The 25,533-nt window shown below is 35.6% G+C and overlaps 2 protein-coding genes across 2 annotated transcripts in view; both read right to left on the bottom strand.

Annotated features, from left to right (window-relative positions):
* The window catches only part of ss (aryl hydrocarbon receptor spineless), a 243,144-nt gene that overhangs the window by 122,257 nt on the left and 95,354 nt on the right, over window positions 1-25,533 (bottom strand). Inside the window, exon 2 of the mRNA XM_074177529.1 lies at window positions 23,453-23,643. Within this exon, the coding sequence (XP_074033630.1) occupies window positions 23,453-23,643 (191 nt within the window). The remainder of the gene's footprint in view (window positions 1-23,452; window positions 23,644-25,533) is intronic.
* On the bottom strand, window positions 12,623-14,132 carry LOC141483132 (uncharacterized). The gene is made up of 2 exons (XM_074177528.1): window positions 13,346-14,132; window positions 12,623-13,288 (listed from the first exon to the last, which is right to left on the bottom strand). Exons 1-2 carry the CDS (start codon window positions 13,517-13,519, stop codon window positions 12,641-12,643), a joined length of 822 nt encoding a protein of 273 aa, XP_074033629.1. The 5' UTR covers window positions 13,520-14,132; the 3' UTR covers window positions 12,623-12,640.

Here is a 25,533-nt window from a genome sequence, read left to right as displayed (position 1 = left end):
TTGCTATTGAAAAAAAAGTAAAATATATAAACAGTTATTAATCAGAAATGGATTCTCAATATTTTTGCTGTTGTATACAAAGTGAAAAAATGTGATTGAAACTCATGATTCTTAAATGAATAGTAGTTTTATGTATATTTTACTTTTTCTATACGATGACATTGATTTTATTTTATTTTTTATATTTTTTATGTATTCGCAAGATTTTATGCTAATATATTTGAGACGAGATGTAAATTAGTAATTAACAATTTTGTATGTATGAGTGTGTATATATGTGTGTATATGTATGTATATATACTTTATTGCTTTATGACAATCTACAAGTGACAACAAATCAATTTTATTTTTAGATTTTATTGATTTCTTTTAAAATTGTTACTCACTGATCTGTATTATTAGTCTTTGACTAAATAAAGGATTTATATATATAGTGTAGTGTAGAATGGAATAACGGTCTCTCAGTCAAAAAATCAAAAATCAAAAACTCTGCTTTACTTTGCCAAGCTTTCGCTTCTAGTGGGAATCTTCTTCAGGGCAGTAAAAATGAGTAAAAAACAATTAATTGACCATATAAATCGACGAAAAAAGTTAAACATTAATGGAGTTTTTAGGTATGACATTTGTCAAACCAAAAAACTCCATTAATTTTGGTATGACATTGTTCGAGGTTGTTAAAAAAGTCACTGTCCCAACTATTAATGACTATCATTCAGACTACTATAGTTTTTCAACTACAAACTTTGATGATGTCTTTGGCAGAGGTTGCTACACCTCAATTTCAGTCGTCGCTATGACGTATCGTGTGAATTCCGGCGATTACCATCGTCGGTCACCCCTGATTTCAGAATAGATAATAGCTAATATCTGCAAGAAGTAAATGAGCGAGTTTAGGATCCCGCGAATATCAGACGTGGGGGGCTAGTGAACGTATTGTTTCGGCTCGTTGATTTCATTATTTTCACCTGGAACAACGGCCAGCTGGTCTGACTCCCATCACGCCCCGTTTCCTCGGCCATGTCGCACCACTGGCGTATCTGGAGGGGTTGGTTTCCCTGGGGATGATGAAATGAAGGCAATCATATCATTATTATGATTACGCCAATAAAACCGATAAAATGATGGAAAAATTCAAGGATAGGCCACCAAACCAATGGAATCGAATACTCAAATATGATTGTAACTAAATATTGAAACTATGCATAATGTTCTCAAACTCAAACTTTGTTATTTTTGGGCAATACCAATCGATAAGCAGCAATAGATGTAACGACATGGTGTCGCTGATAATATATGTAACGACCAAACTGTGAAATTTTAGAAACGAACGATAGATTTGTATATTTCCAGATAAGCTAATGGTCCCAAAAACTCCAAGCATTTTGTCATGGCAATACATTCATCAAGAGCGTTGAATTTTATTTTAATTTTTGTTTCAAAACTCAAAACAGTGTTTTTCTTTGTCTCGTCATTCAGTTTTTCTGAAGGAGTCCTTATTCATTTTCAATCTCATGAATCTTGATGAGTTTTCGAAACATGGAGGTTTTTCGTCAAGAAAAAGTGGGTGTTTCCAACTACATTCAAGTTCTGAGGTTTTTTATGTTTCTGGTAGCTTCAGCAGTAGCTCCTTTTCCCCAGACTTTGAATCTTGGATGAATTTCTCGGGTTTTTTCAGGTGAAAAGTTGTCCGAATATACACAAGCTCATTTCAATAGTAACAACATTTTTCACCAATATGTATATAGTTTCATTTTATTCCTGTCAGTTTCAGGTGGACTGAATATGTTCAACTAACCCTAATACAATGGACTAACAATAACTTAGTTTAGGCAATGAAGGCTTTCAAGCAATACAGCTGTCACGAGTCTTTAAAACCACCAATTGATTATTGTTGTCTCCGTTTTAGCGACCAAGATACTATTTATACGGGGTTCTGAACGTACATGGAAAAATTTTAACACCTTTCTTTTTTTCTTCAGATTTCTTTGGCGTCGACAGTCACTGCCTCTAGCTTCGTTTTCTTTCTAGGTTTCGTTAATGACTTATAGCCACTCCGCAGTGGCATTCAGTGATTTTTTTCACAACTTTCAATTAATCCGAGTTGGTTTCAACCCCAACTACGCCTATGGAGTTATGCTTTATCTGTTCTCCATTTCAGTGTCCATATATCTCTCGAGTAGTGTACAGTTGGGGCAGTTTATTAGTCAGCAACCCCTGCGGCAGACAATACTAATTTAACAAAATATGGTTTGCTACGAATGATAGGACTGAAGGATTAAGCTACGTTTGAAAATAAATGATTTGAGTGCTTCGTTTGGAAGATAATCGAACGAATTTCATTCAACACTGTGTTACGCAGATTTGCCAGTTAATGTAGATTTACTTTTTTGTCTGATTGACTTTGCAGTTACTTGATGAAGATCTGTAGTCATTCCACAAACTTTATTTCCAATAATATCACATTTTTCACTGAAAACTAATTCTTCAATCTAACTCAATAGATAATTTTGATAAAGATGTGGATAACATTGAGCAAATTGCAGTAAACAACGGGTTTAGAGTTGAATTAATAGACAAGATACTTTCCAAAAAAGTCTACGCATGAGCGATTCGATACATTTTTCCTACTGATTGATTAGATGATCAAAATCAAAATTATAGTGCTTTAATAGGGCTAAAATTCAAACATTTTACTGAATGACCAACTGGATTTGAATAGATCACCATTCTTAGAAACCGCTGTTGCCCTAGCCTTTGTAGATATATAGATGTAGTAGGAATGTATGCTCTATACAGGGTGTGACGTTGAAAATTTCAAGTGACGTATTCCTGAGGAAATTTTAGAAAAAAAGTCTATATCAACTTGTGTCCGGAAATGCTTTGTTTCGAAGATCTAGAGGGTGTTGAAATTGATTGTTTTTCGTTTTTTGATAACTATTTTTGCAAAAAGTACTCTTCTTGACATGTCTACTGAAAGTTTCAGGTGGATTTTATATGTTTGAAGGTGATTGACAATGTTTCATGATTAATTTCACTAGTTCTGACTTCCATTGTCTACTATATAAAATGATTTGAAATTCCTGAAACAACTAAAAAAGAATAATTGAAAATGAATAACTGAAAATAACAATTATATTAACCAAAATAAACCTGAAATGAAATAATAGTGAAATAAAATACAAGTAAAAATAGAACAATTGAATAAATAAAAATAAAGAAATGAAAAAAGGAAAATAAAAATAAAAAGTGGAGAGATTCCAAGTCACGTTAGTTCACGACGTTTCGATTGTTAGTATCTACAATCGTCTTCGGGTGATGACTGGACTGATTCCTCCGAGAGATGACTATTTATAGGTCGTTCGAGTACTTTCACTTATGCCCGCTTTCCATTTTCCGCTTCACTGGTTCCGTGGAAGATGACAGTTTGGCGGGAGTTGGCCATTTTTCGCTTGATGATGGGTTTCCATATGTTGCGTATTTCTACGCTGGCTTGGCTGAATACGTTGTTGAATTTTCTCCTAAACCAATGTTCCTCTCTGTGCAAGATCTCAGCTTGGGACCACTCGATGTTGTGTTGATGGGTCCAAACATGCTCTGCTATTCCTGATTTGCTGGTTTCCCCTCGCTGTGTGTGTTTCTTGTGCTCGGCAATGCGAACATTCAATGGCCTCTTAGTTTCACCAATATAGGATTTTCCGCACTCACAGGGTATCCGGTAAATGCAATTCTTGGAATCGCAAACCGCGTTTGGTGGCCTGGTTTTCGTGAGGCTGCTACGGATAGTGTTACCGGATCTGAAGCAGGTTCTGATGTTGTACTTGGAACCAATTCTTCTTATCCTGTCCGATAATCCTCTGATGTAGGGAAGTGCAAGCACTGGTTGTGACGGCTTCTCTTCCTTGCGAGGCTCCTGCTGTCTTCTAGCCATCTAGCCATCTACCATCGCTTTGGAGTAGCCATTCCGTTGAAGATCATTTTTGATGATGTCTAGTTCCTTTTCGAGACCTTCCTTCGTATCACAGAGCCCAAAAGCACGGTCTAATAGAGTCTTGATGATTCCTCTTTTAGTCGATTGATGGTGGTTGGATTCGTGGTTCAGATACTGTCCCGTATGAGTGGGTTTTCAATTTCACAATGGAGAAGGAAATCCACAACGAATTGCCATTCTTAGAGGTTTTGGTGAAGAGGACCGACACTAAGTGGGAAACATCTGGCTAAAAGACAGCAGGAGCCTCGCAAGGAATAGAAGCCGTCACAACTAGTGCTTGCACTTTCCTACATCAGAGGATCATCGGAGAGGATAAGAAGAATTGGTTCCAAGTACAACATTAGAACCTGCTTCAGATCCGGTAACACTATCCGTAGCAGCTTCACGAAAACCAGGCCACCAAACGCGGACTGCGATTCCAAGAATTGCATTTACCGGATACCCTGTGAGTGCGGAAAATCCTATATTGGTGAAACTAAGAGGCCATTGAATGTTCGCATTGCCGAGCACAAGAAACACACACAGCGAGGGGAAACCAGCAAATCAGGAATAGCAGACCATGTTCGGACCCATCAACACAACATCGAGTGGTCCCAAGCTGAGATCTTGCACAGAGAGGAACATTGGTTTAGGAGAAAATTCAAGGAAGCCGCATACATGTTGTCCAACAACGTATTCAGCCAAGCCAGCGTAGAAATACGCAACATATGGAAACCCATCATCAAGCGAAAAATGGCCAACTCCCACCAAAACGGTAACCTCCCACGGACCCAGTGAAAGTACTCGAACGACCTATAAATAGTCATCTCTCGGAGGAATCAGTCCAGTCATCACTTGAAGACGATTGTAGATACTAACAATCGAAACGTCGTGAACTAATGTGACTTGGAATCTCTCCACTTTTCATTTTTATTTGCCTTTTTTCATTTCTTTATTTTTATTTATTCAATTGTTGTATTTTTACTTGTATTTTATTTCACTATTATATCATTACAGGTTTATTTTGGTTAATATAATTGTTATTTTCAGCTATTCATTTTCAATTCTTCTTTTTTAGTTGTTTCAGGGATTTCAAATCATTTTATATAGTAGACAATGGAAGTCCGAACTAGTGAAATTCATCAAAAAATAAGTTAACTTTACTATACGTTCACTAGCCCCCCACTGTTGCTGAAATGGAGACAAAGTCACCCCAACCTGATTTTTCCATCACATTCACGAGTATCTACCAAGCAATATTCAATTTACTGAATATTAAAAAAATATTGAATTGAGCAGCTCAATAATTTTGAACGTTGTTAACCAAAACACATCATTAGTTAATAACGTTTTACATTCAATTCAAATCACTACTATGAATCGCCAGTAAAAATTCTCAACTAAATACCATCTTTATGTTGCTTTCACTGTATTTCTGACCTTCAATCAAGTTCCAGACAGTACAAAAGGAGAGAGGCATTCAGAAGGATATCCAATAAATTCCAGTTAAATATCGAAACCCGTACGCAGACTTAGTCATAAACCCTTTCTAGATCAAGCAGCAGTAATGAATTTTACCACGTGCTGTGATTTCCACCATCTTTTCAATAAATACCATTCTGGTGTGGGATTCAATAATTGGATACGTTTCCTTTCACTTAATGGCTTAACTTTGCCATGAGAAACATTAGAAAACAGTGTTGTGATTGTGAGAACGTGAATTTTTTTCGAATTCAGGCGGGCTGCCTTTGGCTATAATTTAATTAAAGCTCGGTTGAAAAAAGTAGAGAAATTTTAATTTGTTGTTTTGTGGTAGGTGCATTTATTACGAAACTCCTACGTGTTTCATATCGACTAAATTTCTCTTTAACTGGCTTTGACTGATGATGAGTTCGAGAGTTTCATTGAAAATTGTTTCTCAACGATCTCCTTCTATTCTAATTTTGTCGACCCCAAACACTGATCTAATCGTTGATGCTGAACTCCATATAAACATCCGCAGAATAATATGTTTCATGATTGTATCTAGTCCTGTTTCCAGATGAAAAAAACTGAAACTATTCCTTGTACTTATGAATTGAAAGTTAACATAGCTCAATGAGACATCTATAGGTGTTTTTATTTATTCAAACTGAAGGAGTTAATTTGGCAAACTGACCTTACCGGTACTGAATTACATAAAATTTACCACCAATATTTTACTGTTGTAAACGAAGGAGCAGGCTCACGCACACATAACCATGACCAATTTCTTAATTTTCTCAAATTGACCGAAAACGTTCGCTACTGATGGCTGCCAAACCAATACCAAACAACGCAGCGTCTTCAAACTTGAAACATATGCTTCATGGATTGCATACTTTCTAATGCCGTAATATTTCTCAAACAACTACCGCCATCTCTAGGACAGGCCGGGTAGTTCACCCTGGTAACTCATTTGAATGTAAATTGGAAAACAACTTATGTGGAACTCAGTCCCTGAGCAAACTCTGGTGCAGTTAGATTCTATCCAGAACAGATTCATCTGTTTACTGAAAACTAGAACACCACAAGAGATTTGGTCTCTCTGAAGCATCGAAAGTGGGAACTTGCCAAAGTTACAGAAAGCTGAAGAAAAGGAAGACTTTAAAGAAAAGTTGCTAGAGCTACAATGTAATACAGATAAACTCCGCCAGAGGAAAAGTAGGAAATCAATAGATAACAACTAATAAAATGGGAGTTGCTAGATGAAATTGATAGAGATTTGGTCTCTCTGAACCAACGAAAGTGGGAACTTGCCAAAGTTACCGAAAGCTGAAGAAAAGGAAGACTTTAAAGAAAAGTTGCTAGAGCTACAATGTAATACAGATAAACTCCGCCAGAGGAAAAGTAGGAAATCAATAGATAACAACTAATAAAATGGGAGTTGCTAGATGAAATTGATAGAAGCAACTGATGTAAGTAAAATTCAATTGAAAGTTTATTATTGAACGTTAGTTATTGACTTGAATAAAGCTTAGTCCTAGAGTTGGCCAAAGCAAGAGACAACACAAAGCAAAGATGTTGATGCTAGAAGATGGATACAGCATCCTGGCAAGCCATGATGAACCCCTCAGTTTCCGACTTCAGCCCACTCGACCTGAGAAAATCGAACGTCAGGCGCTTTGATAAGCCAAGGTCTTCAATGTTATTGAAGAAGACCCCATGCGGCTTTCATCTGAGCTATTTGCTGAACGGGTTCCAACTCGGTGACAGAGTTGTGGTCACCTCGTTCAGAGTCGAAAACTATACCGAGTTCATCAGCTGCTCGGGCAGCTGCCCTAAGGAGAAATGCTCCAATTCCTGCTCTCTCATGGTCACGGACCATGCAGATAAGGGGATCCGAACTGCTGACGACTTTACAGGCTGTATCCAGTACCATTTTGTCATGTAGACACTCCAAACTCAAAAATCCACGGCATTTCTGTTGTCAGGGGAAGTACAACTGTGGAACGGTCCACTTCACTACTCCAAATTAGTAAAGATTGGAACGGCAAACATATTTGTTGCAGCAACTTTTTTCTTCCCCGACAGTTCCGATGATCTGACACAACTAAGCAGAAGGAGTAACAAAATTATAGACTTGGACAGCTTTTCATTGATGCTGATGATTACGGATGCCTGAAAAATTCCAAGTGAGCATTTTTCCACCCTGTTATCGAGAAAAAAACAGAAAACCAAAACATCCCAGGCTCGTATAAACAAAGCCGGTAATCCATCATTAGGGGGTACACAATAACTTAGGAAATGTGATTGAAATGCTTCTAAACGGTATTAATGGTTTGATTGCGTGCGCAAAATGCTGGGCAACACTGCTTGGTTCGTCTATTTCATATTTTTCTCGTGTCGGTCGGACGCTAAACCGTTTAATACTGTTTTACGTAAACGCTGCGCGGTGTCAATAGAGAAAATGAATAATTTCGATAAAAAGAATACCCGATAATTTAACAATTATTATCGACACGCACACGGACTTGCGTGCCACGGTTATAATATTTTGACTGATCCCGTTTATGAGAAGCCCGTGGGAACTATCGAAGAGTGTACTTTGGTCTAAGCAATGCTCCTTGATCCTTTCTTGGAGTAATGGTCCAACATGCTACATCATAAATGCCTAAATGAAAAGTTAAAACTTTGACCAAAACCACTTTCTTATAGATATACATAGCGAATTAAAGGGATTATATTTTTAGGAGTGATTAATTTTTGGGAAAGAAAGTTTTTGGCTTTCTACTACTCCATCTTGATACAAAAAAAGGATGAGGGAATCTTCCAAAGAAAGGAAGGAAGTAATCAATTTGAAAATAAGTAACTCTATACATGGATGTGTAGATCATGCAGAGAAGCAACTTTCAGACACAAACTGAAAGAAAGCCCTCCTAAAACAGCTACTTTCATATAAACATTTAATTACACGAAAAAAATTCTTTCGAAACAAATACCTTTATATTAACACTGAATTATACAGAAGATACTTTTCTCTACTCAGGTTGTAATCCATGACGAATGTTTGGAATACAAACTGAGTAGAGAAAAGTATCTTCTATATAATTCAGTGAGCTCAGCGAGAGCTCATTTCGATTGAATAAAATACGTATTTCGAATCCCACTTGTTTCTGGGAAAACAGCTGTCAAATATTAATGAGTCAAGTTTTCACAATACAAAAAAGAGCAGTGAGATTCATTACCAGAGCTAGAGTGTGAGATTCCTGTAAGCCCCTTTTTTAACACATCACATCTTAACATTCTACTGCCTCTTTATTTTAGAAACAGTCTGCCTACTGCACAAAAAGCACAAAGATAACATCTCGAACTCAACTCAAAGTTATGCCACTCATCTCACATTCAATATTCCTCTTCCTATCCTGTCAACAGCAAAAATTAAAAATTCGATTCTTTATAATAGCAAAAAATATTTCAATCTTCCCCTTTCAATCAGAAAGTTAACATGCTACAAACAGTTTCGAAAAAGATTGAAAAAAATTCTGCTAGATCAGTGGTCGCCAACCTGTCGATCGCGAGCTACCGGTAGCTCGCGGAGGCAATTATGGTAGCTCTCACAACGATTTTAATTTAAAAAATACAAACTGCAAAAATCAGAGAAGCTTCCGAAAATTCCACAAAAAAATCTAATTGTCATAATATTAAACATAAACAGCGGCAACGTTGCGGTGAGCGATCTGCCGCTGACGCCATCAAGCTAGAATCGGCTAGAACCGACCAGCCGGACCAGCGCGTTAGTGTTCGAGAACGATCTGGATTGCTTTGAACGGGATAAATACGCACGGCGCGGCGACATTGCGCTTAGTTTAAAACTGAACGCGTAACCAACGTCCAGCGGTTGGGTTAGTAGAGAACAACAAAAATAATATTATGGCAAGCAGTTGTAAGAAGGTAAAGACATACCACTTTCATTCGGAATGGGAAGAACAATACTTTTTTACAGAAGTTAAAGATAAAAATGTGTGTTTGTTATGTAATACTTCGGTCTCCGTTGCTAAAAAAGGAAATATTGAGAGACATCATGAAACTGTACATTCTAATTTTGAAAAATCATTCCCACTACATTCTGCCGCCAGAAAGGAGAAACTGAAACAGTTAAAGAAGCAGTTAATTGGACAACAATCAATATTTTTAAGAACAGTCGACAAAATTAAGGCTGCAACTGAAGCATCGTACCGTGTGTCCCAGATAATTGCACAAAAAAATGGGAAATGATAAAACAGGCGTTTTTAGAAGCTGCTGATTCGTTATTTGCCAACTTTGGAAATAAAGACGAGATAGTTTCAGCTATAAAATCTATGCAACTTTATGCTAATACAGTGATGAGACGTGTAGAAGTGATGAGTAATGATATTTTTTTACAGTTGAGAACTGACTCAGATAACTGTGTTTATTTTTCACTCCAACTAGATGAATCAACAGATGTCGTTGACACTGCCCAGATGGCCGTGTTCGTCAGGATGGTTTTTAGTGATTTTACGATTGAAGATCTTTTGAAGTTCATTCCACTGAAAGGACACACTACTGGACATGAGTTGTTTTCTCATTTGAAAAATATTATTTCTTCCGAGAAAATTCCAATATCGAAAATGGTAGGCTTGACAACCGATGGCGCTCCAGCTATGGTGGGTTGTGATAAGGGTCTGGTGGCGTTATGTCGTAAAGATGAAACTTTTCCGCAATTTCTCTGTTACCACTGCATTATCCATCAGCAAGCATTATGTGAAAATTTCCTGAAACTAAACAACGTTATGAAACTGGTGGTAAAAATTGTGAACAAGATTCGAGCTCAAGCGTTACAAAGAAGATTATTCAGAACCTTGGCCAATGAAGTTGACTGTCAATACGGGTACCTACTCCTTCACTCTGAAGTCCAATGGTTAAGTAGAGGACGGGTGCTGAAACGTTTTAATGATGTCCTATCTGGCATAGTTCAATTTTTCAAACAACGCGATGAACCGACTCCGGAACTAGAAAATTCAATCTGGCATAGAGATTTTGGTTTTCTCATGGACATTACAGAGAAATTAAACGAACTTAATTTGCAGTTTCAGAGGAGAGACAAAGAACTAGCGGAAATGATTTCTGATATAAAAGCATTTATCAAAAAGCTGGAGTTTTGGGAACAAAACCTTATTAACAGCGATGCCAAGCATTTTCCTATTCGTTCAGAAAAAATATCTCAAAATCTATTAGAACCCTATGACAACAAATATCATGTAGAAATAATTTCTACCCTGAAGAATAACTTCAAAAATTGTTATAAGGATTTCAATGAAATGGCTTTAGTAGCGCAGTTTGTTGTTCCACCCTTTATGTTTGCAACTTGTGTTATGCAGAACTTTGGCGAAGACATCGCTGCAACAGAAATGGAAGTAATTGAGTTTCAAAATGATTTAGCCTTAAAATCGTTAGTCTCAAGTACTGAATGTATCTGGTCTATTGTAAGTAAAGACAAATATTCTGCTCTATGCCGTGTTGCCTTGAAAGTGAAGTGAATCAGTTCAACCTATTTGTGTGAATCTTCTTTTTCCAATATGAAGTTTATTAAGAACAAATATCGCAATCGACTTACAGATGGACATTTGGATAATTGTATTCGAATGGCTGCATCAAATTATACTGCAAACATTAAAAAAATGATCGATGAGTCTGAGTGTCAGCCTTCTCATTGAACGTGCTTTTTTATTTTTCAATGTTTATGTTCATGATAGTGCGTTACTTTTTTGTTGTTATTATTAACTATTTTGAAATCATACGTGACATGCCGTTGTGGCTGGATAAAAGTTTGTGTTTATTTTTCAAACACCTTCGTTTGATAGGTAGGAATGTACCTATGAACAAGTACATACTAGTAATATTAGTTATTTTGTTATTAGTTTATTATTAGTACCTATGTATTATGTGTTACCAGTTAAATAGTAAAATTAATACATATAATGATAAATTAACTGTGGATTATTTCATTTACGTTGCGTTACGTGGCTTCCGTGTGGGTAGCTAGCTGTTTATTCCAAAATTAACAAAGTAGCTCAACACATTGAAGAGGTTGGCGACCACTGTGCTAGATAAAGCTTATTATACCATTGAGGAATCTCTTTCGGCTGACTATGCAATTTATATTTCCAACTTATAAAATTTTTATCACAGACTTTTATTCATAGAATTTTTGAAGTGTGCTTCAGCCATATTAATATCTTGTTTTAAATTCTTGACCTTTATTTCAATGTTTCTGATTGTTTTAGCTCTTAAGCCTGTTTTGTCAACATATAAAATTTTTTATCACAGACTTTTACAATAAACTTTTTGAAGTGTGCTTGAGCCATATTAATATCTTGTTTTAAATTCTTGACCTTTATGTTAATGTTTCAGATCGTTTTAGTTCTTAAGCCTGCTTTGTCAACAAAACCTAAACTTTTATGACAATAAAGCATTTTTGACTCTATTCACTGAGATATTAAACTTTTAAGTGGACTCATAAAAACGGACATGAGGCCAGTCACCGCCACCGGTGATTAGCTAATGACATGTATATCATTTACGTATGAGGCCCCCGCCACGGTTCTTGGTTCTCAGGGGAGACGGACAGCGTACCATTAATCGGCCAACTGACGTCCGGGCAGCTGTCTCTCGGAAAAAAGACCTCTGATTGGGGCCCGCTCGTTCATCTCAGCGGGGACAGCTCTAATTATTTTCGGCGTTTTCCTCGGCTCTCCTCGAATTGTTTCAAGCGATTCGAGAGAGGAGATTTTTCCTGCGACGCGATTGCTGGTCCAATTAGGAAAGTGGAGATGACAGGAAGGAATTGTGATGGAAAAAGTTTTTGATAAGTCACTATTGACCACGATTTTTTCATTTTTATCGAATTTCACCTTTTTTGCGAGATTAATATTCACTTTATACGGAATTATAAATAGAAAAGAAAGACCACTGTATATGTCCTTAAACATCGGAGTAACAAATCATTTTCAAGTAGCTGTTCCATAGGCGTACATTATTTATTTTATTTCTGACCGGGATATTATAAGCTTATATCGTCATAGTTACGCTATCAATAAAGAGGGTCATAACTCCCTTGGGACATTATAGATTTTATAATTCCCTCTACCTTTCACAAGTAAAAATAAATAGAAATGAAAACTGAACCATATTTTATTTATTCACGTCATTACAAATAATAAATGTACAATTTTGAAATGTTCCCTGAAAATTACTTCCGCCACTGAAAACAATTTCTTCTTTTGTATGGCTGGAGCTTCTGTTCACTACAGTCGAGGTACCTGCCTCTTCTGATGACAAACTAGACAACATACGCGCCGTTTTATTTCTCAATTCGATGCTATCCTCCAAATACCCCTCCGCCACCGTGGAACTTTTCCAACCTCCGTGTCTTTTTAAGTTAGTCATAGTTGCTCCTGCATTGGCTAGAGCAGTAGCAGAAGTGCGACGAAGGCAATGTCCCGTATAGGAAGATGAGTTTGGCAATCCTAAATACATTGCGATTTTGCTGGGGATTTTCCCAAACATGTTTTCTCCAATTGGCTGAGATGTACATTTATTTTGTCGGAAGCTCAAAAAAAATCGTTCAATACCTTTAGGACGCAAAGACATATAGAGTCTTAATAAAGGCAAAGCGGAGAACTCTTTTTCATCCACAACTGTAAATTTCTTCGATACACCAGTTTTACTTTCCGGTACGTTCACTACCATAACGGAATCCCGGTCCTCTATATCCGATATCTTCATATTCAAAAGTTCCTGACTTCTGCATCCTCCAAAATAACCCATAATCAAAACAACCTATAGCAAAAAAAAGGAAATAAATACACACAAAAAGGAAAATAAGAAAAAAATTACCTTATGCAATAAATGAATATCATTAGGAGCGTCCTTTAGGAATCTGATAACATCTTTAGGAGATAAAACAGCAGACTTTTTCGGCTTATAACTCTTACTCTTCCGTTTCAAAAAAGCCTGTAGTTCATTGAACTTGGTGACATCTCGTTTCTCATCGATTTTATCATTGACCATTTAGTCCATAAAGAATTCGGACTATACGTTTCTGACTGAAACGAATAAACACAATTACTACCAAATCTACCGAAAAACATAGAAAATTCCTTACCAGTTCTTGAAAATATGCCAGAAATACAGTTTCAGTGGCATCTTTTGGCATAACATTTTTCCGTGTCAGCCAGTCCAGATATATCTTGTATTCTTTTTGGTATACGGCTTCACTTTTCGATGGAATTAATGATTCTCTTGCTTGTTCAGCTTTTTTCAAAATATCCTCCATTATATTTGGGGTAGAAAACACGTTTTCACCGCAAACACAGCTTGATAACAAAGTTCTGTTAATAAACAAGTAACATAGCAACAACCTAGCAACAAGAAAACTCTACTATAATCAACGGTACCTGATTCAAATATACCGGGAAGGTAATGAATTGGTACATTTTTCCGTTTCAAAAATGAACAAAATTTTATTGAAATCGGTCAGAAATAAAATTATCTATGTACCACGGGAATTAATGAGCCTTAATAACCTCAGGCAATTGCTGTCCCTCGGGCCAGAGGCCCTCGGGACGCAAACTTTGCCATCGGTAATTAAGGCCCTCCTAATTCCCTTGATACATAAATAACTATAATGAATCGAAGAGGTTTTGTATTAAAGTGTATAATATTTTAAAATTCTTGCAAAGCGCTTTCGACTTTCGTCATCATCAGTGCTCATCTGAAAGTAAGTGATCTAGTTGAAGAGGGAATTAAGTGAAATTGAAGTTGTAAAATTTTTTTGAGGTTAAGAAATTTGGAAAAATTGTTTGAGATTACTTACTTGTCAGGCAACAGGAAGTATCAAGATAAGTGAATTGTACATTGTAATATTTGAATTATATAAAACAAAATAGGCTTATAGCCAAGAAAATACATTTTTGGATTCAGGCCATGTGGTTCAGTCAAAGTATCTTATGAAGAAGGACAACTTGAGACAGAATGTGTCAAGTGTCATGTTAAAATAATGGTACCAACTTTAGGAGTGATCCATTATCGGTTTGATTGAATATGTAGAGGAAAATATTGAATAAATTATATTATTAAACTGTGATTAATTAATAATTCATAATCCTCTTATGAAGGGGAAGGAAATCTCTGTTTAAGTTTACTTGAGTATTCAAACAATGATCATTGTTGGAAAGTTCTTTAGAAATCTCCAACTCTTCAAACAAGTCAAGTCTAATGAAATTTTTATTATCTATTTTATGTAATATTTTGGAATTTCTATTGGGACTAAAGTTGTGATTGTGAAATTTTATGTGGTGGCCAAAAGCAGATTTATCAGGTTCAAAAACTCGAAGTTATATAAAAACAATACTCCTGTCTCTATCTTGTCAACATTTGTCTTACAAGTGATAAAACATGTAACCAACTACAAACCTGCCAATTCAGTAAGTAACACTTTAGATTTAATTAATAAAATCAAAAACTTTCAACCTAATTCCAACACCCTCATGATATCCTTTGATGTTAGCAACTTGTTCACTTCTGTTCCAAAATCTGAAACCCTACCTTTATTCTCTAACTTGCTTTCTCAACACTTAACTTCTGACTCCACCAAAACAGATATATTAACTTTACTTGAATTTTGCATTTCCCAAGATTTTTTTGTCTTTAACAATAAATTTTACAGTCAACCTGAAGTCCTAGCAATGGGTAACCCTCTTTCACCTTTCCTGGCTGACATTTTCATAGAAAATTTAGAAAATTCATTCATAATTAATAAAATTGATAAGATTCTCAGTTGGCACAGATATGTTGATGACTGCTTGGTTTTCATAGATGGTAACTCTAATGTAGCACATGATATCCTTGACTCCTTAAATAACTTACATCCAAAAATTAAATTCTCACTTGACAATAAATTAAACTTTTTAGATCTTACTATAACAAAAACTAACAATAAACTAGATTTTTCCATTTACAGAAAGCTAACCCAGACTGATCATGCCATTCCTTTCAATTCATTTCATCCTATGCAACATAAAATGGCTTCCTTCAATTGTTATGTTAACAGATTGTTGAACATTCCCTTATCTCCCTCCAATTTCAATTTAGAATTAAATACTTTAAAACAGATTGCTGTCAACAATGGTTATCAACCATCCATTATTCACAAATTAATTAGTAAATTTAAACTCAGATCAGATAGAAGATTGGCCTTTAACTCCACCACCTTAGTTAATTCACCTTCTGTGAGATATTTTTCCTTACCTTATTTTGATCAAAATATGTGTACTGTTATTTCCAAATTTATAGAAAATACCATACCTGGTACAAAAATTTCCTTTAAATCTCAAAACAACTTAAGTAACTTTTTAGTAAATTCTAAAGACGAAATCAACAAATTAAACAGAAGTGGAGTCTACAAGCTTAACTGTTCTGATTGTTCGGATTCCGAAGATGATCCTGTTTATTTTGAATTTGAATGGTTTTGTAAGTAATCGTAGTTTATATCATTTAAAAATAGGTATTAATTAAATAAATGTATCTTTTACAAATTGCAAGTAACTTGCAGGTTAATAATTAGCGGTTGTGTCTCTACAGTCGCATCAATTATATTGTCAAGATCCCACATTTTTTGTTCTTCTTCTATTGCATGTCTTACTGCATCTCGCCAATTTTGTTCTGTAATATGTTGTAAAGACTCATATAACAATTCACGTACAGCTTGTATTTTATATGACGTATTTTTCCTAGCCACATAGCTTTTCATTTGTGCCCAAATGAGTTCAATTGGATTTAATTCGCAGTGGTAGGGTGGAAGTCTGAGGACTGTGATGTTTCGTCTTTCCGCCATTTTGTCAACTACGTATTTCTTGAACTTAGATTTGTGTTGCCGGGAAATTTTTAAAAGTTCTGCTTTAACCATTCCATCTTCGTAAGGCAGGGACTTATTCCGCAGCCAGTCAATGATATCCTGTTTCTTCCACGCAGTCGTTGGAAATCTTTCAACTAGTCGTGAATGATAAGGTGCATTATCTAATACTATAATTGAGTTCGGTGGTATATGTTCAATCATCTGCTCAAAATACTCTTCGAAAACATCAGCTGTCATCTCCTCGTGATAGTCTTTTGTGCTTTTGGATTCAAATTCCAACAAACCATGCTTAGCAAATCCTTTTTCACTGCCAATGTGAGAAACTATTAATCTACTGCCATTACCAGAGGGTGGGGAAATACCAGTAGACCAACCTTCCATAAAGGCTTGCCTGGAGCTTGATATATTTTTATCTGTCCAAATTTTTGTGAGAGTATGACCTGCGTTTACCCACGTTTCGTCCTGATAGTAAATTGGCCTTCCTTCAGCCCGAAATTTTCGTATAGATCTTAGATACTTTCTTCTCCAACATATTATCTCTTCCCGGTCAATCAAAAGTGATTTTCGGTCTGATTTCTCCCACCGGAAATTCAATTCTTTTAAAACTTGCCACAATTTGGTTCGTCCGACATGAGGCAAATCCGGGTCGTCTCTAACTTCTTGTAAAATTTTGTTTAATTTGGGTATTTCTTTTTTGTAAAAAAATTCGTGAATTTTCCTTCGAATACCATTTTTGGCAAATTCATCAATTTCAATAGGTTTTCTCCCCCTCTTTAAGTATTCGTTTGTATTTGGGTTAGCTATACCTTTTTTTTTCTTTCTGATAGGAACCTATATATTGTTGACTCCCCTACGCCCGTCATGTTGGCACAACTCTTGATTATGTTCTGAACAGTGTTTGTGGGATTCTGAGAAACCAGAGCATCGTGAACGTTCAAAACAATAGTCTTCTCTCTTGGTGAATAGACAGACTTACTGACTGTACGCAACAGTACCGGTGTAAAACTTGATGATGTTGATGATGATGACGAAGCCATCGCAAGCAATCAAACAAAACAAGCAGGAACGAAAGGTACGTATATGTTTGTAGGAATATGAAAAAAAGTTACTCACGCACTGCACAAAATTCGCAAAATAAATATTAGAGACGGTAATTACTGCCGTAGACGCCGAAACACCAACGAGCCGTAAATTAAATGCGATTAAAAAATGTACTAAACCAAAGATTATTTTCGTTCGTAACAACTTCACCCTTTCAAGGCAAGTTTCGAATATAAACTGAAGCTTTATATTTTATGAATAAACACCTCAGGAACCTCCGCCTATGATTTTACGAGTTTTACGACCGTTTTATGACTTGGGCCTTCATTTTGTGCTATCGACAAATTATGAACGGACTATAGTTAGGCTAACAGAGTTAGTGATAATTTAGATATATTTACATACACATGGTATGGATCGGGGAATTCTCTAGAACATTTGTGCGAGATGTTTTTGTATAGAAAGTACTCGGCTGTCTGGAACAGATTCTAGGAATGCAAATATTAAACTTTTCCAGTAATGTTGGGCAGTCAACTATGCTTTTGATAATTTTATAGGTTAGTGCAACACTATAATATTCACGCCTTTTTTCGAGACTGCAAAAGTTATGCTTTTGTAGCAATTCAGAGTGGGGTGTTCCTATTGGAGGATAAATGCCATCGGTTTTTAGGCTTAGCAGTTTTGAAAATCGTCGTTGAATTGCTTCTATTCTATCAATATGATATTGATAAAAGGGGCTCCACACAACGCGTATTCTAACTTTGATCTTATGAAAGCATAGAATAAAGCTTTTAAGGTCGAAGTTTCTTTGAAATCACTACTGTTACGTGTAATTAATCCGTACAAACGACAAGAGGAGGTTACAACATCATCGATATGCTTATTAAATGAAATTGGAGTGTTAAATGTGACGCCATGGTCAGTAAATGCCCTGGTCTCACCAGGGAAACGTTTTCTATTGAATAATCAAAGATAAAGATGTTCGTTTTCAAACTGTAGGACATGACCTTACATTTATCGGGATTTAGCGACAAGTTATTTCGATAACACCATTCTACAACCCGTCCTACGTTTGCTGAGAGGTTCACACAATCATCTATGTTATCAACGAAGCGGTATAGTTTTATATCATCGGCATTCAAAAGAAAATATACATCTATAACATCTGCAAAATCATTAATGAAGATATTAAAGAGCAACGGTCCCAGATTTGACCCTTGTGGAACACCGGAAGAAGCACTATATTCGGCAGATTTGAAACCATTGAGATGAACATATTGTTTGCGATCCCGTAAATAGGAATGAAAGAGTGCGAATAAGGATGGAGATAATCCAAAGGCTGAAGAATGCCGTGGTCAAGCCTGCCGAAGGCCTCAGAGAAAAGTATGTGTAAATAACATCAGTTTGGGCCCTATAAATTCAGTAATATATTGGGTTACAGTCAGAAGGTTGGTGACCGTTGAAAGATTTTTCATATGTAACTATAACTTCACAAGTCAATAAAATTTTTCTTGAACAGTCAAGCGGCTTAGGAAGCTCTTGGCTTCTACCGAGCAACGTCTAAGTTGGTAGCAAATCTCCTCGATAGGAAGACTTCACAGATTTTCTCTGATCTGGATTCCTGGCCATACTGGCCTGAAAGGCAATTAGGTTTTGCAGTGTGTCGCCACTGTTTGGAAAATGATGAAACAGCAGAGCATATACTTTGTGCCTGCCCCGTTGTGGACCAAATCAGGTTTTCAGAGTTTGGTAGAACCACGTTTCTACCATCTGACCTGAAAAATCACCCATCATATAAACTAATCGGCTTCGTCAAGAAGCTGGGTGTAAGCCACAATAAACCCTTGCGGGTTGCGTCGAATAGGCGCACTTTTGACCCAACCTAACCTAACTATAACTTGGAATTTTTCTTCTGTTCGATTCACTTTCAAACTTCCTCGGCAGATGTCCAAGGAGTTTTCAAACATGAAGTATGTCAATGCGAATTTTCCATCGTGAATAATACATTGAATTGAAGCAGGTACTCGTCAGTGTGAACAATATTTCACTTTCTCCATTAGGTATTATTTACTCTACAATTTTGAGTTTTAAGATAATGAGAGAAAATTAGAATTAAACTCCTTCACCGTTTTGACTTCCATTGATGTTTTTTCTTTGATTTGTCCTATTTACGTGTTTCACTGAGAAGAGAGTTTTCATTTCGTCAGATTTTGTGAAACGAAATACCTAATTTCTAAGTCGGTTCGCCCGAGTTACAATCGAAATAATAACTTTACGTAAAACTGTACTCGAAACAGGTAACATATGGTTATATTTTCATACATTGCACCGCGCAATGGGAGGTAGGAAGTTTTGATGTGAACAATATGTAATTTTCTATAAATTATAGATGCCGTCATGATAGTTATAAGGCCGATTTTTGAAGACTTCGGGAACATGGAATTACCGGTATATTGTAGTTTATATGTCGTGGATTCCTCCTTTCGTAGTTTTTGAAGGAAAATATGCTGTGCATTTCATTTCTGAAACTGTGTTTGATTTTACCTTCGTCTGACAACGAGCTCCTTCTATGGAAAACACTTTGCCAACTCCAGAACAAAATTACGGTTTTACGACGCGCATTTCGCTAGCCAAGTTAGCGTCCTCAGAAGATCATTATCTGATCATTATGTGATCATTATGATCTCAGGAGATCATTTTGATCTCAGGAGATCATTATGATCTCAGGAGATCATTATGATCTCCTAAGATCTACATCTTTTGTAGCACCATCAACGTTTGCAAATTTTTCATTCCTTCGTTTTCGTTTCATTGCATGGTCAATGACATCCCCTATTTTAATGACTCGAAGAACTGTCGAACGAGATAGTTTTGTTAACTCGCATATTCTATTCACAGTGTGACAGTTTTCCTTCTTCAAGCATTCATGAATATTCAAAATTACTCGCTGAACTTGAACATGTAAGTCCTTATTTTCAAATTCCGGATCCCTGTCGATTGACACAGATTCCTCACACGTAATGTTATCATTTGTTCCAAAAGGTCTCTAGAAAGTCATATGTATTGTTGACAAATTAATTTGCATATTTAGGTATATAAACAGCTAACCCTTGTCTTTAGATTCAGTATCAATTTGCTTCTCCTGAAGATGCTAACCTTGTTAGCGAAACGCGCGTCGAGTGCAAAAATATCAGTTTGGTGTTAGGATAATTGATTTTTAGAAAAAGTATTCAAAAATCGGTTAAAACCACTTACTACCTCACCTAACCCCACGAACACACGGCACTGATAAAGAAATATTGTGAAACGACACAACTACATTTGATAGCACGTTTACTAATTATCCGGGCGACTCATCTTTTTATTGCCGTTCCAATTGGGAATGGATAGACTATACTAAAACTTCAGGAATAGCCAGAAAGCTTATCATTCTGTCATTTTCCGTTATTAAAGTTGGTGATATTTCAAAATTTTGGTAACTCAAACTTCTACTAATCAAATGAGTTTTGTTAGCTTCTATATCAAATGTTTCATTTCAAAAATCATCGCAGTTAAAGCTTTAGTTACCCATTGATACTAATGATGAGTTTCATCCGAGATCCAAACGGTACTGAATGAGTAACAGATTAGTAATTACGGAAGAATAATTACTGTAATGAAAAGAAAATGAAGGTGGATCGTTATACGGCTGGATCCCAGAATATAACCGTTGAAATAAAATCTCTACAGAATTTCAGACTTAGCAGATCATAAAACCTCATTAGCTGCTTGAAGGTTTAATGTACATAATGAGCAGGAGGAAAGCGAAAATCGGACATCGCATCAGGATATAAAGAAGTATTCAATTTCAAGCTTCAAATTTTGTTTGTATGAATGAAGGAGGAACCAATAAACGGTAATGTTCACTACCTCTTTCTGGACAGTTAAAACATGTTTATGGATATAATGAATACTTACTAGGATGAGATTATATTGGAAAATTGAAATTATAGCGAATGAAAAATTATGTCTCATCACGTGTTTGGAATCACACGTTGAAAAATGAGACCTCGTTAGTCCTTAGCTCGCACAAGTTTCTACTTTTGAGAGTTGTACATAAGGGGGTGACAGCTAATTAACGGAAAAACAGATTTCAATAGATTTTTGTTCAATGTTTGTACCATTCTTCAGCGGCGGCTCGTCAGAGGAGGCAAGGAGGCTTAGCCTCCCCATAAAATTTGAGGCTTTTCATCGCAATAAATTAAAAGATATTGACAAATAATTATGACTATTTTTTTCTAAAAATGCTTGGGTATCATTACTTGACCATTAATTTTTATTATAAATACATAATATGCCTGAAAAAACACTATCACTCACTACGAAATACGTACCACACTGTATCCTGCATCAACAAACCTTAAACGCACCGCCCACGAACGAATAACGAAGAAACCATCAACCCGAAATAATAAATGCCATACGTTGATACGTTGCAAGGCAGCCAAGCCTCCGACCGCTTTGAAAAACACAAGCCCTGCGAGACCGATCCAGCCAGCGACATACGTCCCGATTTGTAATTTCAGTTGCAGAAATTATTGCAATAGAGGAGGCTAGCCTCCAGTGGGTCTCCGTTAGTGTACGACTGCGTTTGTTTTTGTTTGATTTAATTATTCGGACGGGATTCCGTGACGGACCGGGACTGAAAAATATTTCGGTAAATCGTTTTAGTGTTTCTTGATAATATTTGTTATTTGTGTATGAAACATGCAGTATTGTATTATAGCGGTGCTTTTTGGTAATATTTTTAATGTGTTTTCAAAGTGTTTTCTTTCAATTTCAAGGTGTTTTCATGTTTTCACTTTTAGGTAAGTTTTTTTTTATTCATTATGGATAAGTTGGAGGAAATAAAAAAATCTGACGATATAGTCGATTGGTTGCTGACAAATAATTTTAGGTTTTTATCTTATAATAATAAATTTTACATTATTAAAACTCTGGGAAGGCCTCAACCAAATTAGATTTCAATTAAAGCGTCAGATAATCGACAAAATCGATGATTTAATATTAGTTGGTACGATAAATGCGATTGGTTAACCGGCTTCATTAAACGAGAAAAATTTTTTGTTGGCCCTGTGTTTTATTTTCCGTACAAACCGAATACCAAACGTGGTCTAAAATAGGATACTCCGATTTAAAAAAATTACCTCGTTCTATAGAAAGACATTTTAAATCTAACGAGCATATATTTTCGTCTTGTAAATTAAAATTGTGTAGCAAACAAAATATAGCAACAGCTTCAGATGCAGCTCAAAAAGAGGCCATAATTTTTTTTGAAAATCGGGTTAGGGAAAATCGGTTGAATTTAAAAAGGCTTACTCTCATCTCCCCGTTGGTTCTTGCTGAACAATAAAATTTACTTTCAGAACTGTTTTTATAAGCATAATTAAGTACTTGTGCTTATAAAATATTTGTAGCAATTTTTAACAAAACTGTTATATTAGAAGAGAAAAGTATTATTTATTGACTGAGAAGAGTTCATTTATATTAAATAACTCAAAGACAGCCCTTTTTCCTTGCTTTTGTTTTTTTAATGGTCAGTTTTATACGTATTATTTTCGTCAATACACAATTTTTGTTTGCATTTATGCAAATATTACGTATTTTGCTTTAAATAGGTGCGGTACCCCAAAAAATTTTCGCGCCTCCGGCGGGCTTTTCTATGTGTATATAGTCTTTATGACTTTAGCCTCCCCTGTTCTCGAATGCACGAGCCGTCATTCCCATTCTTGGCAACATTCTTTGTTCCATGTTATTCTATGACAAACACGAAATTCATGGATCTGTGTCACACTTCAAATGTGTCAGGAGTGGAGTAAGGAATGTATTGGAGTAACTCTACAGCATTCAAATTACAACCTTCCACCACTCACCCATCTTGTTTCTTACTCCAATTCAAGTGTTGAATTTCCATTGCGCAAAATGGTGAATATGTCAAAGTTTCAATCGTTCTGCTTGTTACTGAAAATTCTCCCACTGAAACTCCTGTTGAAGGGTAAAAAACTCACCTTGAAAGTAACTTTTGGTTCGTAAATAGCTGACGGAAAGTCTTAGAATGGACAACCTGTCCAGTTTGCTGAGAATGTTCTGCTCGAAGGGTAATAGACTTGCGAGGGTGTCCAATTCTGCGTTGAGCCGTTCCCGATGGCGTTTGCTGGGGTTGCTTTTCGTCACCCCGTCTTTGGGGGTCGGTTTCAAACTGTAAAAGAAAAATGAAATGTAGCGGGAATAAATTAATCCAAAGCGTAGAGAAAAACCCATATGTTGTTAAATTAGTTGTCAGTTATTCAGTATGTTTTGCCAAATCACCAAGGACAGTGAGCTTGGAGAAAAGTTTATTGATTTTGACGTAATTCGATTAGTTGGATCTATTTATTGTGAGGTTTATATTCTATGGGTATTCGATTATATAAGTAGGCAATATGGTAAGTGAAAAATTCACGAAATAGAGAAGTTTTATGCTGTGGTTTTGTTGAATGTGTCCTGAATGTCAAGTTAAGATGATGTACATCAGTTCCAAAGGATATTTTTTCGAGAAGAAAAGAGGGTTTCCCTGTTTAAAGGAGTTTTTGAAAGTCTAGATTCTATATTCAACTAACCTACATCCTACAGATGGGAAATATTTCAATTTTCCAACCAATTAACCCACGTTTTCAGACAGTTTCTCGCGAATAACTCAAAAACTAGGTATTTCATCGAAAAATTCATTCCCAGTAAAAGTGTGACTCATAAAAAAGCGGTGGATTTATAGTTTCTGTAAATATAATACAAATGTACTAATACCTTGTTGATGGTACCTTCTCCTTCGTCAAAAACCAAATAGTTAATATATATATATATATATATATATATATATATATATATATATATATATATATATATACAGTGTGACCCATTTAAAATGGAACCACCTCTGTAGAATGTGCATTTTTCAATCAATCTCAATTTTTTTTTATTGAAATATTAGCATGAAAAACTGTATCTTGACACTAACTTTCACAATTTTAGTTTCATTTCCAAGGCACTCTATGGTTTTTTTTGTTTGTCAAAAACGGCAAAAGTTTATTAGGCAATTTTTGTTTTCAAATTTGACTACACCACTGGATTCGTAGTCGTTATAAATCAAAACTGTCAAATTTTCATTAAAAAATATTTGTTAACAACGAAGTTACAACAACTTCAATTTTGGAAACAAAGTATTTGTTTGTAATTTTTATTCAGATTATAGACATATTTGAGATCTGACAACACTGTCATCACCAAGTAGAACACCAGCGAATTTGTACAGTGAAAATCCGAAGTCAACAGCTCAATGCATTCTACAGTTATAACTCCTGAAAATATGGTAATGTGAGAGATTTGTGGTGCAATCGTTTTGTAATAAAAATCTGACTACGCCACTGGATTTGTGGATAATATTCCCTTAAAATCATTCATTTGAGTGTAGGTTACGAGAAGTGTATTCTAGAATAACAGAAAATTAAAAATTCATTTTCAAGTTATGCAGTACTTAGTACGTTCTTCCGCATAGCCGCTAAAATCAAATTGATTTAAAGCATGGAAATCATTTATTCAATAATAAAACAGAGAGCAGGACAAAAATTGTTCCCTGTAAATTCTTCATAACTCAGCTAAAACAATCTTTTAGAGGAGATATCAATAATTTGAATGTTTATTTTAGTATCAGTTTTTTCTTAATGGCAATTAATTGTTGAATAAATACTTTGAAACTTGTTTGTATACATTTTGTTTTCATCAGCTATAGAAGAAGGTAGAGTAAGTTCAGAATCTCATAAAATGTGATTTTCCAGGTGCGCTGTTACAAAAGTACTATTATTTATTATTGGGAAACTTCCAAAAAGCTTACAAGTATGACCATTAATACTTCAAGATTCTATCAAGATTTGGTAAAAGCGCAATTGGGAGATCCCATGACATGAGATTCTGAACTTGGTCTACTACTGCGTAACTTGAAAATGAACTTTTAATTTTCTGTTATTCAATTATTCAATTTTTATTTTTATTTTCACTTCTCGTAACCTACACTCAAATGAATGATTTTAAGGGAATATTATCCACAAATCCAGTG

Source organism: Leptinotarsa decemlineata, unplaced genomic scaffold (assembly GCF_025532065.1).
Source record: "Leptinotarsa decemlineata unplaced genomic scaffold, Ldec_3_MD MMD2_tig00002974_RagTag_RagTag, whole genome shotgun sequence".
In the NCBI taxonomy this organism is placed as follows: Eukaryota; Metazoa; Arthropoda; class Insecta; order Coleoptera; family Chrysomelidae; genus Leptinotarsa; species Leptinotarsa decemlineata.
Note: the sequence above shows the minus strand (reverse complement) of the source record. Positions and strands in the feature narration are given on the sequence as shown.

Excerpts from the sequence above, each read along its gene's own strand:
- LOC141483132 (XM_074177528.1), bottom strand. The coding sequence starts at position 13,519 with ATGGTCAATGATAAAATCGATGAGAAACGAGATGTCACCAAGTTCAAT. Across the intron at positions 13,289-13,345 it reads ATATTCATTTATTGCATAAG|GTTGTTTTGATTATGGGTTA; the intron begins GTAATTTTTTTC and ends TTTTTGCTATAG.